This window comes from Motacilla alba, chromosome 2, assembly GCF_015832195.1.
Source record: "Motacilla alba alba isolate MOTALB_02 chromosome 2, Motacilla_alba_V1.0_pri, whole genome shotgun sequence".
Taxonomy (NCBI): domain Eukaryota; kingdom Metazoa; phylum Chordata; class Aves; order Passeriformes; family Motacillidae; genus Motacilla; species Motacilla alba.
Window position 1 is genome coordinate 142915135 of NC_052017.1, and position 15921 is coordinate 142931055.

A 15921-nucleotide genomic window follows, 5' to 3' on the forward strand; every position below is an offset into this window, starting at 1 on the left:
GATATATATTGGGTTTTCTGAACATTAGTTCAGATCCCAGGTTAGTAAGTATAGTTTATTAACTTTGCTTAGCTTGAAAGCAGCCTTCCATCCCTGTTTTTCTATTGCTTTGTCCAGGTTTCTTTAGTGTCTTTAGACCAGAGCAGTCTTAGGGATAGGGAGTTGAAGTCTGGCCATGACACCAGAGAAGTTTCTAATTATGACTAAATGCCTTTTCTGTGAATTGCTGTCCTGCAATGTTGTGATCTTATTACAAGAGAAGGGGTAAGGGCTGGACTGATTTTTATAGTCTTGTAGCTATAATAACTTTAGATATTTCACTTTTGTGATTTTTCCCTGTATTGTCCTTTTAAGGCTTCATTTGCAGCTTCAGTTAGTCAAATATTCCTCCACAATTTTTATTGCACAACAATATTCCTGACTTCACTACACAATAATTGTTTTCAGATATGTATAACTTGACATATGGATGTGGGGTACACGAAAAGTCAGCATGACAAAGTTCTCTCTGAGAGACTCTTTATAATTAAATTGTAGTATTTCAGGGTTTAAAATGTTATACAAATTTCAAGTAAAGACTGGAGAAAGAGCAGGTCAGGACACCTGATATATATTGAATGCAATTCTACATAAAGCCATCATTTCAATATGTGTCTGGATTTAATATGTCATTCATTTAAAACTTGGGGATTTTGTATCCTGAGAAATAGAAATGAAAAAGAAATTTAGTGCAGGTTTCTGCTCTTCATTAAGGAAATTTCACATCATTTTCACAATGACGGAAATTACATATTCATTGGTTTTCAAGAGTTTTCAGTTGCTAATTAAGAAAGTGAGTTAGACTATCTATTTTCATTGCTCAGATACAATGAAAGCAGAATTACCTGCTGTGTACTTGCAACAAAATCAAGCTTAAAGCAAAGACAGTGTCTTTGAAGTGTTCATTAACAAAGTATAGCGCCGGTTGTCAACATTTTTGATATCGAATGAAAGTATTAAACCAAAATTTCAAACAGGCAGTAGCAAGGTAGCAAGTTATGATATTGTTAGAATAAAATGGATTTATGAGAACTGAGAGCCTCATGTTTGTTTTTTATTCATAATTGCAATGTTTTGAGAACTAAATCAGAGGACATTTTTGGTGGCCATATTTGGCTGCTTGATATAAATGCATCTCATAAGAACATGCCACTAACCACAATTCATTAGAAAATATTTAAATTCATTACTTTATCAATAACTGCTAAACAGAGGCTGGTATTACAACACATCTGTCTGTGATGCCTCCTGCAGCTTGCCTCTCCGAAATTTTCATCTTTTGATGATAAAGTCTTTCTGGTATTCATCAACTCCTTTAACTATGTCAAGCTCTGAAATGTTTTAGATTTTCACAAAAATTTTGATTTTCTTAAAATGAAAATTAGGAAATAAGTAGACACAGATGTTCCCTCAGTTTCACAGGGTGCTGGGATTTCCAAATGGTGTCACACAGATAATACCATACAGGTAAGTGCATAAACATCATTAGCAATGACTGCTGGTGTAATTCTCTTTTGTAGCCACACTGCTGTTCATTTTCATAATAGAGTAATTAGAATTAGGAAATTCATTGCAATTTAAAATGCTAATATGTCCTTTTTACTACCCCAGGTGCTTAAAAACAAAAGGATTACAATAGAAAATCAGATCCTTGATGATCTGAACATACAACTGAAAGTTCTGACTTTCTGAAACACTTCAGAAAATTTTTTTTACCAGTCTTGTGGAGCGTAAATGGGGATGGGGGGAGCAGAATGAAAAAAGACGTAGGAGCTTTATTGTATATAGACTTTTGAAAGCAGACACTGGAAACTGAGTCACTCCAAGACTGGCGTTAGGTTGCCCTGGATCAGCCAGCCTCCATAAAGCCTTTTGCATCACTCGGGTCTGCACTGCATCGTCCTCCTTCCTGTACAGTCTCTAAATCAATTGCAATTGGTGTAAAAGGTGAGCTTGCACCTGAAGATACTTTGAGTGGAAAATGAGCCCATGGAGCTAATTCAGATTTACAGAGACCATAGGCCCAGACATTTCTGTACAACTCAATGGCTTTGACTGTCAAACTGGAAAACTTCACAGCAAAAATGAAATAGTTAAAGGAAGTCTTGAACCCTGAAAACACACTAAGGGAGACACTGCTGGAAGATAATGGCATCTGGAAAACACATGACATCCAAATTTCAGGTTAGAGTAACATGAAGGTCAACAAAAATGTTTATTTATCCCTAGTGGGATTTTGGTGATTTCACCTCCTATTTTCATTTTCCTTATGCAATGGTTGAAAGTGAATAAATGAAGCAGCTTTCACGGAAAAAAAAAAAAAAAATCAGCTCATATACATGAAATGTATCTGGAAATACAGAAAAATCTCTTGTTTTTCACCAGCAGCAGAAGCTGACAGAGTAGAAAGTTTGTATTTGTATTCCAGAAAAAAATCTACATCTACTCATTAGAGGACCCTTAAAAACCTCTAAAAATGAGAGATCCTTCCTTGTCACTATTGTTGTTTCCTTGTACACCTCCACATTTCTACTGGCACCTCTGGCTTTTCTCTAAAACGCAGATTATAAAATGTTTGTCTCACAATTGGGTGACTTTCCATGACTGGCTCTTTTAGGCATTGCACAATACTGCACAATGAGAGCAGCAGCGTTTATCATTATTAGAATGACAGAAGATTAGAGATTACGAATCCAAGGGATATTGAGAAAATGGAAGGGTCATTTTGGGAGAGCAGAAACTTAATTTCTTGGTTTTAACAATACACAATAATGAATAGAAGTATATCTGAATCATTTATATAACTTCCATGATTACTTAAAATTGGAGCCTTGTTCTGTAATTGTTTATAGACAACCATATCACTCCTTGTTGTAGTTTAAAACTTATGTTGTTTTGTTCTTATTTTAATTTTAGCGGTCTTCTGATTTAAGTGAAGAAAAAAATAGACTTTACAGGATCTTTTTGGCAAGCTGTCACACTTCACCTGACATGCCATACCTACGACATGTCAATAAATGTTAATTTTCTATTACTTTCAGTCGAAGAAGCAGAAGATGTGTGGTGATGAAAGAAGCCTCAAGAGATTTAAATGAAATCATCTTCTACTACAAAAAGTAGCAGTACCACCACTGAAAGCAACAAAAACATTGCCCTTGCTGTAAGTGCCCTTTAGTTTAAAGAGTTTATGGCAAGTGAAAGGAAAATAAAATTAAGTGGAATAATTTTGGAATTCCTGGAATCATTGTCTGGAAGAATTACACAAATAATTATTTCTCTATTTTCCCTGCAAATTTTTGTTCACCAACAATATTTCTAGAAATTTTTAGAAGCCACATCACAACTATCACCCTGCACATTCTTTTTCCACCTTTTTTCCCCCTTCATAGGAAATTAAAGTAATGGAAATAATTTAGTAAAATATAATCCTTACTTTTAAAAACTTGATGTGCATTAACAGGAAATAAGATTTTTTACATTAATCTGAACTACAGATACCATTTATTATGTAATATTTTTCCTCAAGATAGAAAAATGCTAGCAGTAACTGAATTACTGCCTGTGTACTCATTAAGTGAGCGTGAACAAGCTGCTAAAAAAAGTGGTCAGCTAAAATGTGACCTTGTCAGTCTTCTTAAAGCAGGTAGGTTTAAAAATTGCTTAAATGAGATGCTACCCCAGAAACAAATGGAAAAAATAGAAGGCTGAGGGAAACAGTCTCTCAATCCCTCAAGATGTTCCAATATTGGAATACTTTTTTTAATGTTGCTGTTCCAAATGTAAATGTAAATCTGAAAAGTTTATTAAATATTTTCATATATAGTAGTGTGCATAATAACAACATAAAAAAGTTCCAAGAAAATTCATCAGAAATATTTCAAAATGTTTTGTTTTTATATATTAAAATAATATTTCAAATTTTTGAGGTAGTTTATTATAAATTAAGTTTCAGAAGAGATCTTTCATTTGGTGTCCTTTTTTCTGTATTTTTCTCCTGTGGGCATTTTCCTTGGCCCAAGGACATTTTCCCTTATGCATTTCTAGTCATATGATGCTGTGACACACTACTTTGTTTGGTTATAGGTGAATCTCAGCTGCAGTGAGGTAACACACCAGGAAGTTCTGCCCTCAGGGAACAACACAGCCCCGAAACCTTGCAAAGCACAGGGTCAAGACCAAATTCACAGCTCAACTTGACTTGATAAAAACAATTTTTTCTGATCCAACCACTACTTCCACCCTCTCCAAAAATAAAAATAAAATAAAAAATCTGCCCACCCAAATGGAAGCTATATTTTCATTTTCCTATTAGATAATACAAGTTCAGAATAACTGGATTTCTCAAAATATTTTTCTTTGTACTACCTTCATTTTATATGAGAGGATAAAATAATTCTAATGGGAAAAAGAATAATATGGAACAAGGAAACACTTTGTTAGTGATATAAAGTTTTTACAATGAACTCTAGAAAACTATGGTCCAAGTAAAGCTTACAAAATCATGGTTTATGAAAAATAAGGCAAGAAGGAACAGGAAAAAAACCCAAATACCCCAAAATCCCAAATATCCCAAAACCCCCAAAAGGCGTGAAAATATGATCCTGCAGTTGAAAAAAGAACAGAGCACCCTAGATAATATCCCTCAAAGTCTTTTCAGCCAGCAATGGCTGCAGAGATGTTCTGGCAGAGATACCTGGCATTACTCAACACAGTCATGTGTACTGAGTCATTAGTCAGTAAAGTCCAGAATAGGCCATCTTCCTAGAACTCTGTATAAGAGCATGACTTTCAGGGGGCAAATGAAATAAATCTGAGAAGCCATATACATATTTATATAGCAGGGCAAAAATGAGAGGCTAAATTCATCTGAGAATGATACAGCCATGTAAAATATGTGATATGGGTGTTGCTCCCTTGGTGCAAAATAATAAGCAACAAACTTCTCTTTATTCAATACTTATTTTGGATCACAAAAGATGATTACCTAAGATCAACCATACCAGTTCAGATCAAAAGTGCACCTAACCCAGTATGCTATTGCACACAGTGGCCAAAGGTTGATTTTTCAAGAAGAGTTTAAGAACAGAGAAACAGAACAGTGATATTTTGCTGCAGCTGCAAAAATCCCTCTATGAGCCTGAAGGGATGCTGTAGTATTTTCTCTACCTAGATAGACTTCACTTCCATGAACTTGTGTAGTTTTGAAAGACTCACAGAAGCAGTCAGATTGGAAGGGACCACAGTGTGTCATCTGGTCCAGCCTCCCTGCTCAGGAAGAGCCATCCCAGAGCACATGGCACAGGATTGCATCCAGATGGTTCTGGAGTATCTTTCACTTGAGTGATGCAATTTTTAATATCTACAACACTCTGAAACGTGAAGTTCCCCAGCTTGACCCCTCTTGTGTAATGAAGCATTTTTAAACACCTGCCAGGTGCTGTTTCATTTGATGGCCTCTTCTGTGGGAAAGGATGATGAGCAGCCACTCTATTCATCCTGTTTACTAAGGGAAATCTTTTAGACGCCTCATGATCTCAATACACACCAGCACAGCAACAGCATAAAACTCAACCTGCACAAATCAGGGGGTATCACACTGGAGCCAGCAAGCCTACAAAAGCCTGATCTTGCCCCACTACCACCACCAGTTAGTACAAGAACAGGAATGTTTTTCCTGGTGACCATACCTGTCGTTGGTTCTCTGTCTCTAGTCGCAGCCTGGCTTCCACGCATCTCCTGGTCTCCAGGAAGGCTTGGCGCTGTGCTCTGTCTGATAGGTAGCTAATGAAGATTCCTGCAGTGTTCATACACATAAATAACACTGCCTGAGCTGCAATCTGCAATGAACAACAAACAGGATTTTATTAGACAGGAGAAGCAAAAATACCTGTTTAAAAAAATGAAAGAGAGATGAAGACAGCTTTGTAGGTTGCAAAAATAGCAGTTAGGAAAGTTTGCATAAAATTATGTCTTGGATCTTAAGTAGAGACATCAACTTTGTAAATTGTCTCTGCCTTGAGGATGAGATATGCATTATTTGGGGGCATTAAACTCTGGTTGAACCACAAATTATGTTTCCAAAAATTGACTCACAGAGCTCTAGCCAGGAATGATTACAAATGTAATTAACAATTTGTTTTTGCACTGCCTCTTTTGCAAGAGAAACTTTGTGATTTGCTCCATGGCTTTAGTTTGGGAAGCAAGCCATATTAAGGAAAACAAAGAATATCAGTTAGCTATGAGTTAATATCAGTGATAATAGTTATTGCATTGTTAATATCAGTGACAATAGTTATTGTATTGTTATCAACCAAATCAAATATATTCATTTTCAGCTGATGCCAAAGCACAAATAAACAATCTGAATTCTGAACCATTCAACAAGGGAAGCTGAAAGGATAAGCAAATTCTTGCACAGCCAGTGCCTGCGTACACAGACTCTTTCTTTGCTGAAATCTACGCAAGAGCTGAACTGGTTTTCTTTGTAGAAGCTGCGTCACAGCTTCTGCCTTTTCCATATGGACTCAGGAGAGTCAAGTGGGAGTGGATCCTTGGCAGTGTAAATTTCAGTGGATTATTTATCTGTCACTGACCTCTCTTTGTGCTCTGCATGTTTGTAAGGCAGAGCACATTAACACTATTGGAGTGAGAATTGGTTGGGAAAGTGAGTAAGAAAGTTGCAACATTTGACTGCACTAGAGACAGGAAAAATTTCTGCAGCCTGAGTACCTTTATCCTTGTTATTAGTTGAGAATTTAAAGGCTTTGATAGCTATGGGTGATACATACAGGATCGTAACAACACCAGAACAACAACAGAAAGGCACTTCAAGTGTTCATCATTCACAATACTCTCTCTGGTGGGGGAAAATAGAGTGCTCAGGCATGAATAGAAGGATAAAACAGTAGATAATGTGTACAAAAGTACAGCAAGCATTCAGTGATGTTTTGTCGAAACAGTCTTGAAACACTCCAGCAATCTGTGACTGCAGAACATTTTGGGATAGATATTGTATTTTCTTAGTATAATCTAATAATCTCTTTTTCTAAAATCCAAGTGTTGTTTGTCCTAATAGAGGACTCTCTGATGTCATTGTGATGCTTTGACTCAGATCTGCAGGTCTCGCTCCCCACAGTCATGTGGGTTTGAAAGTGAGATCTGATATCAGACCAAAACCATCTGGCAGAAACTTCAGCTTTATATATTCCTGTATTTCTGAATCTGGAGTATTGTCATACTATAGCACAGGGAATTAATTTGCAATTTATGTGCCATAATTAAATAATAATGAATATCCTGGCTCCAGATGAAGTTTTGTTTAACCTTTTCCAGAAGTAGATGTCTAGACAAGGCTTGTGAGAAGTAGGGCATGATTAGCATGATCCTTGCATTTCCCTGTCTTCCAGGATCCTCTAAGCTGGAGGCGGTATATTCAGTGCACCTGCACAACTTTTCCTGATTAACTTCATCAAGTTAATAGTACATTTGGCTACTATGCAGCTCAATAATAAAGTTTTTTTTACAATTTAATTAGGTCCTTTGTGATAAAAATTCTTCCTTTTGTTTCCTTTAATTCACAGTTTCATCATTTCTTTGAGTGCTGCATCATATAAACAGCGAGTAACCATTTCCAATTAATTAGCTCATCATCACTCCTGATTTTACTGACTTAAAACATAAACCCTTACATTTACTTTTCAAAAGGGAGGAATTTGAGACTCTTTAGTTGCTCTGTACATATCACTATTCTCTCTTTGCACTTTCTGTTTTTCTCCTGTCATCTATCATACCCTGTTTTACTGGAGACATGTTGCCCTGGACCAGCCAGCTTCCCCCAGACACTCTCTGCCTTTGCTCCAAGATAAATTAGAGAAGGCAGTAATTTTTCTATGAAATAACTCCTTCTGGTGCAAGCTACTAAGAGGTGTATGATGAGCCGACATGAGATTGAGACTCTCAATCAGAACTAGTTCAGAACTGAATTGTTCAGCAGGAAAACTGAAATCAACTGTGGGCGATTGGAGGAGTCAGCTTTTCAAACCCTTTTGACTGACTTTTAACTTTGACCTGGACTGTATTTTCACACATTCTAGGAAGGTTAGAGGGTGAAAGAAAAAATAAAATCCCTCCAGAACTTTTCAAAAGTACATTTCAACCATAAAAGCAGTGACAAGGTGGCCTCCTTTGCTTGCAAATTTATTTGCAATTTCCTCATGAGCCCAGTTCAGTCACCCATCTCTGCTAATGCTCAGGACTTGTTCCACTCACTTCAGCAGATCTCCTTAGAGCAAATGCACTAGAATTTGGCTATCAATTAGATTTCATGAGTACATAATTTGATTTGGACAAAGGGAATAATGGAAAACAAAATGTTTTCCATTTACAGGTAAAATGTTACAGGTAAAACAGCAGCTTATGCAGAGGCAGAATTGGCTTTCCTGACACATGGCAGTCTCATTGAAATCACTCCAAGGAGTAAAGCACAGTGACTTGCAAGACCTACTGATCTGGGGCGCTCATTAATAAAAGAACAAAAAAAGACATATAAGACTTGAGTCTTTCATTGCTGCTCCTTTCTTTCTAGAGCTTACTGGGGCCAATTTCAGAAGCCTTGGAGGATTTTCTACAACCTATCAAGGTTACAAGCCAGGACAGACTCTGTTTTTGAAGATGTACAGAGTTTCATAGCTTTTTGACTGACCTGAAAATAATCAATGCTCACACAGGAGGGAAGCTGAGGCATAATGTGAAGAAAAGAAAATACTTTCACAACGTTTATATATTTATTTGAACCTTACACAACACTTAAATAATGAAGAGTAGTAGCACAGCAAGTGATCTTAAAAAGCCATGAGTCATGTATTTTGATTTTAAATAGGGCTCTGAGGAGTTCTGCTTGTTGAATATTTAAAAAATACAAAGAAGGTACCCTTCACCACACTGCTTGGGAATATCTCTGTAACAGGATCGTCACTGTCCCTGCTGAACCTGCAGTTAGTTACACATAATCACATAATAGGATAAACAGAGCTAAAGGAAGTTACTTGAAAAGATCACTGAGGCAGTGGAATCACAGAATCACAGAGTCATCAAGGTTCAAGAGACCTTCAAGGTAAGCCATTCCAAGCATCAACCCAGCAGCACCATAATCACCCTTAAATAACATTCAACGTTCCACATCTAGATGCCTCCACTACCTCCCTGGTCAACTTATGTCTGACTACTCTCTCAGGGGGAATTTGGTTTCTAATACCTAATCCTGGCACAATTTAAGACCATTTCCTTTTGTCCTTTCACTTGAGACATGGCAGAAGAGACTACACACACCTCACTAAAACCTCTTCTCATGTAGTTGTAGAAATCAATGAGGTCTCCCTGAGTGTCCTCTTCTCCAGATGAAACAAGCCCTGCTCTTTGAGCCACTCCTCACAGGACACATTTTCCAAACCCTTCACCAGTTTCATTGCCCTTCTTTGGACATGCTCCAGTACCTCAATGTCCCTTTGGAAGTGAGGTGCCCAAAAAGAAGCAGCCATTAAAATTCTTACTCCAAAACTCTGCTCTTCATTTCTTGTAGGAAGTGATTAAGAACTTAGTTTACATAGAAATCACCTGTCAAATAAATGGTCACTTATGAAGTGTCCTCCATAAAGGCACTTCAGAACCCTTTACAAAATCATTATGAAAACTAGCAAAAACCAAAGGATATGAAAGAAGAGGATGCAAGACAGACAAGTAAGCTTAATTTAAATTTGACAGAACACATTGATTGAAATAACATCATTTTTATCTGCCACTCATATAAAAAAGGCTTTGCCAAGACAGTTGAAACCAAGGAAACATTTTGAGTTGATTAGGGAAACACCAGGTTTCAAAGAAACTACTAAAAGGCACTGGACATGGCTCATCAGGAAGAAGTAATAGTCAAAGTAGGTACAGTATAGTAATGCAAGAAAACAGGAAAAGGAAAATTAATTGAAAAGATAGTAAAGTAACTCCCGTGTCTGTTGTGAAGTGGTAGGTAACCAGCTACAGACAATTTTCAAGGCAGAGTTGAATCTAGTTCAGGAAGCAGGAAGTTCAGAAGGATACAGGTGAGATACATTGGCTAAGCACAACAACAATTTTTAGGCATTTCTGCTATTAAGAGCACCTAATTGACTTGGCCTTCCTTAGGAGTTTACACAGAATCCTGTGAGCTTATGAATAACTGGAAGCAAGTTAAAGAAGGTTTGGCAAATGCCAGAAGTTTCAAGCCTTCAAAAATCATAGCTGAACTGTGTTTTAGGTTTACTTGATTTCGCTTTTTGGAATATGCAGTTAATTTAGAGCCATAAGGCCAGCCATTAACAGATGTTTATGGAGTGTATAGTGATTGACTGAGTTCAGCACTTCCAAAGAACACATAAACTAAGGAAAAGTGAATATTTATGAACATTCAACAAACCAAATGGACTGAAAATATGCTGATTGATAGATGTCCCTAAAAGGCTGTAACTGACACAGGCAATTTCCATCATGAAGTTGAGACAACAACAGCATATATCCACATGGAAAGCACAGTGGAGGCAGAGGAGAGAAAGCTGAAATTACTCTGAAATCCAGAAGGACAGTTAACTTGTGTGTTACTACCTCAAGTGCAGAAATACACTCTAGAATGTTTAGCAAAAATAAACCTATTATTAACCTCTTCAGCAGGCAATTTTTTTCTGCAGCATAGAAACAGAGCAGTGTCGGGGCTGTTGTCATCCAAACACATGTGAGAAATAAAGAAGTGGTTTTCAATGTAATCTCCAGCTAGACATTGTCAGGGCTTTAGAAACAGATTAGAGTATTTCTTGTCTGCTTTGGAAAACCAGGGAAAGTAAACTTGTGCTTCTTAGAGAGCATTTTCAGCGTGTGCCACATAAAGAACTGGTTGCTATGGTAATTATTATTGGATAATTAAGTTTGGAGAAGCATTTTGATTCTTTATTAGTCGTTTAACTAAAAATAGAAGTTCACCACAATGTTGTTTTTTTGTAATTAAAATGTCTCAGAAAACACTTTCTCCCTTCTCGATCACTGTCTTTCTTGGGTTATTTGAAGAAAAATAAATGCTTTTATAAGAACTTATCACCAGGAATGGACTAAGAGTTGCATAAGAAGACCAAAATGCTCTACTTTCTCTAAAATAGGAACATCTGGCAGCACAGACTCTACAGCTCTCTCACTGCTGGGCTGCAGCAAGCCTCTCTCTCCCACTGAGAGCATGATTTTATGAATCAAAGCTCTTGGCAGAGAAACTAGTAAGTACCTGTTTCTCTGTACTGCCTTATGCCCACCTTGATCCCTCAGTACAGCTTCCCCTTTGCCGTGCCAGATCAATTATTTGTGGGACCATGCTGTGAACTATATCAGGGAACTTAGCCAACTTAAAAAACAAACATTTGGTGTTGGCCGTATCTAGAGCAATCGTCTGATTAAGTTCACAGCACAGCCTCCACAGGAAGAGGAAGCATGTGAACCTTCATAGCTGGCACTGCTGCCAACTCATTAAATGGAAATCATTGCTGCCTTATTGTTAAATCACCTTGTAAAGAGTGTTTTATTCCTAAGGTTCACTCATTCTGACTTCTCCTGGGTCTAACTGCTAAATTCCCCTGGCTGTGATAAGAGGCAGTTTTGTTTGTTTTAGTTTGTGGGTGCTTCTTCAGTAACTTTTATTGGAAACCAAGCTGGCACACAAAGGTGCCCAAACTACTGCCACGACTTTCCAGAAAACTCATCTGTCCCTGATCTCTCTATTTTTCAGTGCAGAAGCACAACAGATGTTGAACTCCTACTCACAGCTGGAGTGAGTGCTACTCTTTAATCTGATCTATATACACGTACTTTGCTGAAACACAGAAATATACCACACCCCTGGGAAGAGAGGGATGGAGAATAGCATAATGCTTATTTATGGTAAAGTTAGACAAGCACAGACCATGATGGCTAAGAACAGCTTTACCCCACCCACCCTCAACTTGCTACATGTGAAAGAAGCCATTTGTACCAGTGTCACCATCTGATTTCATGTTTAGAACTGAATTTTGTGGTTCTGCTGTACACAGCTCCCATGGGAACATTGGCTGATTCTTCAAAAACTCTGATCTTATTTGTGCCTCTAGGAGAGCTGAGACCTTTTAAGATGCCTGATCTTGCTCCTACCAGAGCAAGATCATTAGAGGACTTCACTCTGTGCTTAGGAACAGTCTGGCCTTTAAGGTGCATAAAATGTGCAGCCTGCAAGCAGGTTGGCCCTATCAAATCATAGGGTGTACCACAAGAAATTATTATATAACCTTCAATGAAAATAACTAGTTTCAGACAAAGTTTTCTCCACCTTGTTGCAGAATATTCTAACATGAATTTTTGTCCTGTCAGTGATTTAGAAAACAAAAACTGTTTTCCCTCTGAACAATGACAAGTTTGCATGCAATCAATTGTTCCAGGTCAATATAGTATTTGAAAATATGTATCTTTAATATTCAGGAGTGTGATTTGTTATTAGAAAAAATAGCTGTATCCTTTTTTGCTCTTCCTGTCATTGAATTCATTATTGATTGTCTGATTAAGCTGCTTATAAATAGCTAAAGCCACACAAATTTGGTAAGTCAGCTACCAACTATGGCAAAACTTTTGCAACATGGTGTGGTACAAGAAATCTTCCAAGAAAATAATGTTAATCATAAAATATCATAATTATATAATACATCATTTCAGACACGTAAGGACTGACATAACTGAGGCATGCAGAGGCAGTCAAGCAAACATGTAACCCTGCTAGTGCCATCGAGCCCCAAAGTTTCAGCATATCTCCTCCTAGTCCTCTTGAGTATGTCTAAAATTTGGAGTTCAGGAATAATTTTAATAATAAAACAAATTTATTCTGGGACTTTGGATCTTTTTTTGGTACTTTTCTTTTTATAGATGTTATAGTGACTAGACACAACTGGGACAATGTCAATGGCAGGGTCATAGCCCATGCATACAGGGGAATGAACAAAGGTGGGAAAATGACTCCTTTTTTAGAAACTCTTTTCCATGGCTATAAGGTATTTAGTTCAACTCTGTGACACTTACCTAGGAACTGATCCTGAACTATGCAATGAAATCTGGTGATTACATCTCCAGTTCACTGAGCAGCACAGCACCCTTTTGTCATCATTTTGTGTACAGAATGCTGTCACCTCCAGATATCTAAAATGTTCCCATACAGAAAAAAAAAATCTTATCTTTTTGAAGTGAATAACTTTCTCCATTCAGCGTGTTAGTTAGGTACCTTTTTCCTCTGCCTTGAGACAGCTGTATTGCAGGGCAATTACAAGAAGAAATCTAACAACAAATCTTCCAGACATAATTATTTCATTGCCAAAAAACATCACCTTGATTGGTGTGTTTATAAGTTAACATAAAGGGCTCAGACAGGAATCTCTTCTCCTCTCCAAATATATGTGACCTTGAAACCACAGCACATGTACTACAGACATACTTTAAATTACTTGTGCTGTCTAACCAGGAGTAGATGCTGCAACAACACACAAAAAAAAACCCAGCAAAAAAAAACAAGGCACTGCACAACATCCTGTGCAGTAGAGAACACTGGAAGCAGCCTGTGGCAGTCAGGGAAAATTAGGAAACAAAAAGATAGCATTTCCCAGTTCATTGATCAGAGAGGAATGCAAAGCAGCTGTTTCTCTTCCTGCACTTCCATATTTCAGACTCATGAAGCTCTGTCCGACTCTGAAATTTTCCCTATACTTTTCTATTGCCAGTGACAAAAAATTGGGAGGAGCTGTTGATCTCTCAAAGGCAGAGAGACCCTACAGATCGACCGGGACATATTAAACATCTGGGCAATCATCAACTGTGTGAAGTTTAACAAAAACAAATACAGGATTCTGTACCTGGGACAGGGCTGTGGAAAGGGACCTGGAGTCCTGAGTGATGGCAAGTTGAACATGAGTCAGAGGTGGCCCTGGCAGCCAAGAGTGCCCTGAGGGACATCAGGCACAGCATTGTCAGCTGGTAAGGGAGGGGATTGTCCTGCTCTGCTCTGCACTGGGGCAGCCTCACCTCAAGTCCTGTGTTTTGGGCACCAGAGATATTAGAAAGATATAAAGCTATTAGAAAATGTTCAATGGGAGGTTATGAAGATGGCGAAGGACTTAGAGAGGAAGACATATGAGGAGCAGCTGAAGTAACTTGAGGAGACTGGGGGGAGAGGTCATCACAGTTTGTAGTTTCCTCATTAGGGGAGGTGGAGCGTCAGGCACTGATCTCATCACTCTCCTGACCAGTGACAACACTCAAGGGAATGGCTTGAAGCTGTGTCAGGGGAGGTTCAGTTGGATATTAGGGAAAGGTTCTTCTCTCAGAGGGTTTTTAGGCCCTGGGACAGGCTCTCCAGAGAAGTGGTCACAGCCTCAAGCCTGACAGAGCTGAAGGACAATTTGTACAATGTTCTCAGGCATGTGGTGTGATTGCTGGAGTTGTCCTATGCAGGGCAAGGAGCTGAACTTCAATGGTCCTTAAGGATCCCTTCCAATTCAGGATATTCTGTGATTCTATGCAGAAGCTGTCCACCCTTACAAACTGCATATTTACTGTTTAAAACAAATATCAACATAATAATGTTCAAAAAAGAACAACATTCCATTTACAGCTGCTTGAGAAATAAATTACTCCAACTGAAAGTTACAACATCTGAACAAAGATTTACAAGGAATTAATCTGAAATGGAGAGGTATACCCATGACTTCCTGGATACTGAGAGTTAAAAATAATGCCTCTGGGTTTTTTTGAAGCAACCCTTACAAAATATTAAATATCCCCCTTGCATTGCATGGAAGGATATCTGAGTTGTAAATAACTGTCTCCCAGTAGAATTGTACCAGTATTTGAGGACCAAGCACTAAACATCATCTCACTGACAAAAATTCCAGCTGACACTTGGTCTGGAAAAGTCTGAGGGCATCACTGAGTTTAGGATGAGCCTGGACAACTTAAAAGTAGGATGCCTAAAGTGAAAGTCACTTCTGGAAATTTTCTTCAAATTATTACAATAGTTTTACACAAGCCAATTTCAGATAGCCAAAGCAGAAAAAATCCTGGTAGATCCCTTATTAGATGGTACAACCAATTAGGAGTATTGGAGGGAAAAAAAACCCAAACAAAACAACAAACCCACACCAAAGCTGTTTTACAGCTGTGGAAAGAGTTTCACTACATTTTAAGGAGAAGCAAATTATGTAGTGTGAGTTTCTGCTAAGTATTTTTGGGGTGCTGCTCTGCACAGCTGTTTTCATTGCTCTGGATAATGGCTCTCATCCAAAGTAAGAGGTCAAAGAGTGACCAATAATTATGTTTGTAGGGCTGACAGCTGTTCCTCTTTTCTGGTATACGTCATTGCTCTTTCCATCTGATGAATTGTGTTCACATCCCAGAAATAACCTGCAGGACATACTCCATGTTTCTTCCCACTGGAACTGGCAATTGTCATAATTTTTGTGCTGGTGACCCTGCTTTGATGCATTCCTCAGAGCCCTAACAACAAGAGAAACTTTTTGTTATTCTTCCTGGTTATCTTAGGCCAGGTTGCATGTATTTTCCTCTGAATTACCAAGCTATGTCCGTAGGATAAAGAAAGAAGCAAGATTCTGCAAACCATTTTTCCCTTCTGATATTACAATGAAAAAAATTAAAGTAATAGCAAAATGCAATGATCTGAAATTACTCTTGAACTCTTTATCAAGAAATAGACAACCTTACAAAATCCACTCTAGTCTGTGTCAGAGTGAGACTAATACCTATTAAAAAGTGATTTAGTTTAACTGAAATAGTACTGAGAATACTGCT

The 15921-nt window shown here is 37.9% G+C and overlaps 1 protein-coding gene across 2 annotated transcripts in view; it reads right to left on the reverse strand.

Moving 5' to 3' along the window:
• Nucleotides 1–15921, reverse strand: part of ADCY8 (adenylate cyclase 8) — a 116889-nt gene that overhangs the window by 80949 nt on the left and 20019 nt on the right. For both annotated transcript variants that reach the window (XM_038127809.1, XM_038127810.1), the window contains exon 2: nt 5727–5876. In XM_038127809.1, coding sequence (XP_037983737.1) covers nt 5727–5876 — 150 coding nt within the window. The remainder of the gene's footprint in view (nt 1–5726; nt 5877–15921) is intronic.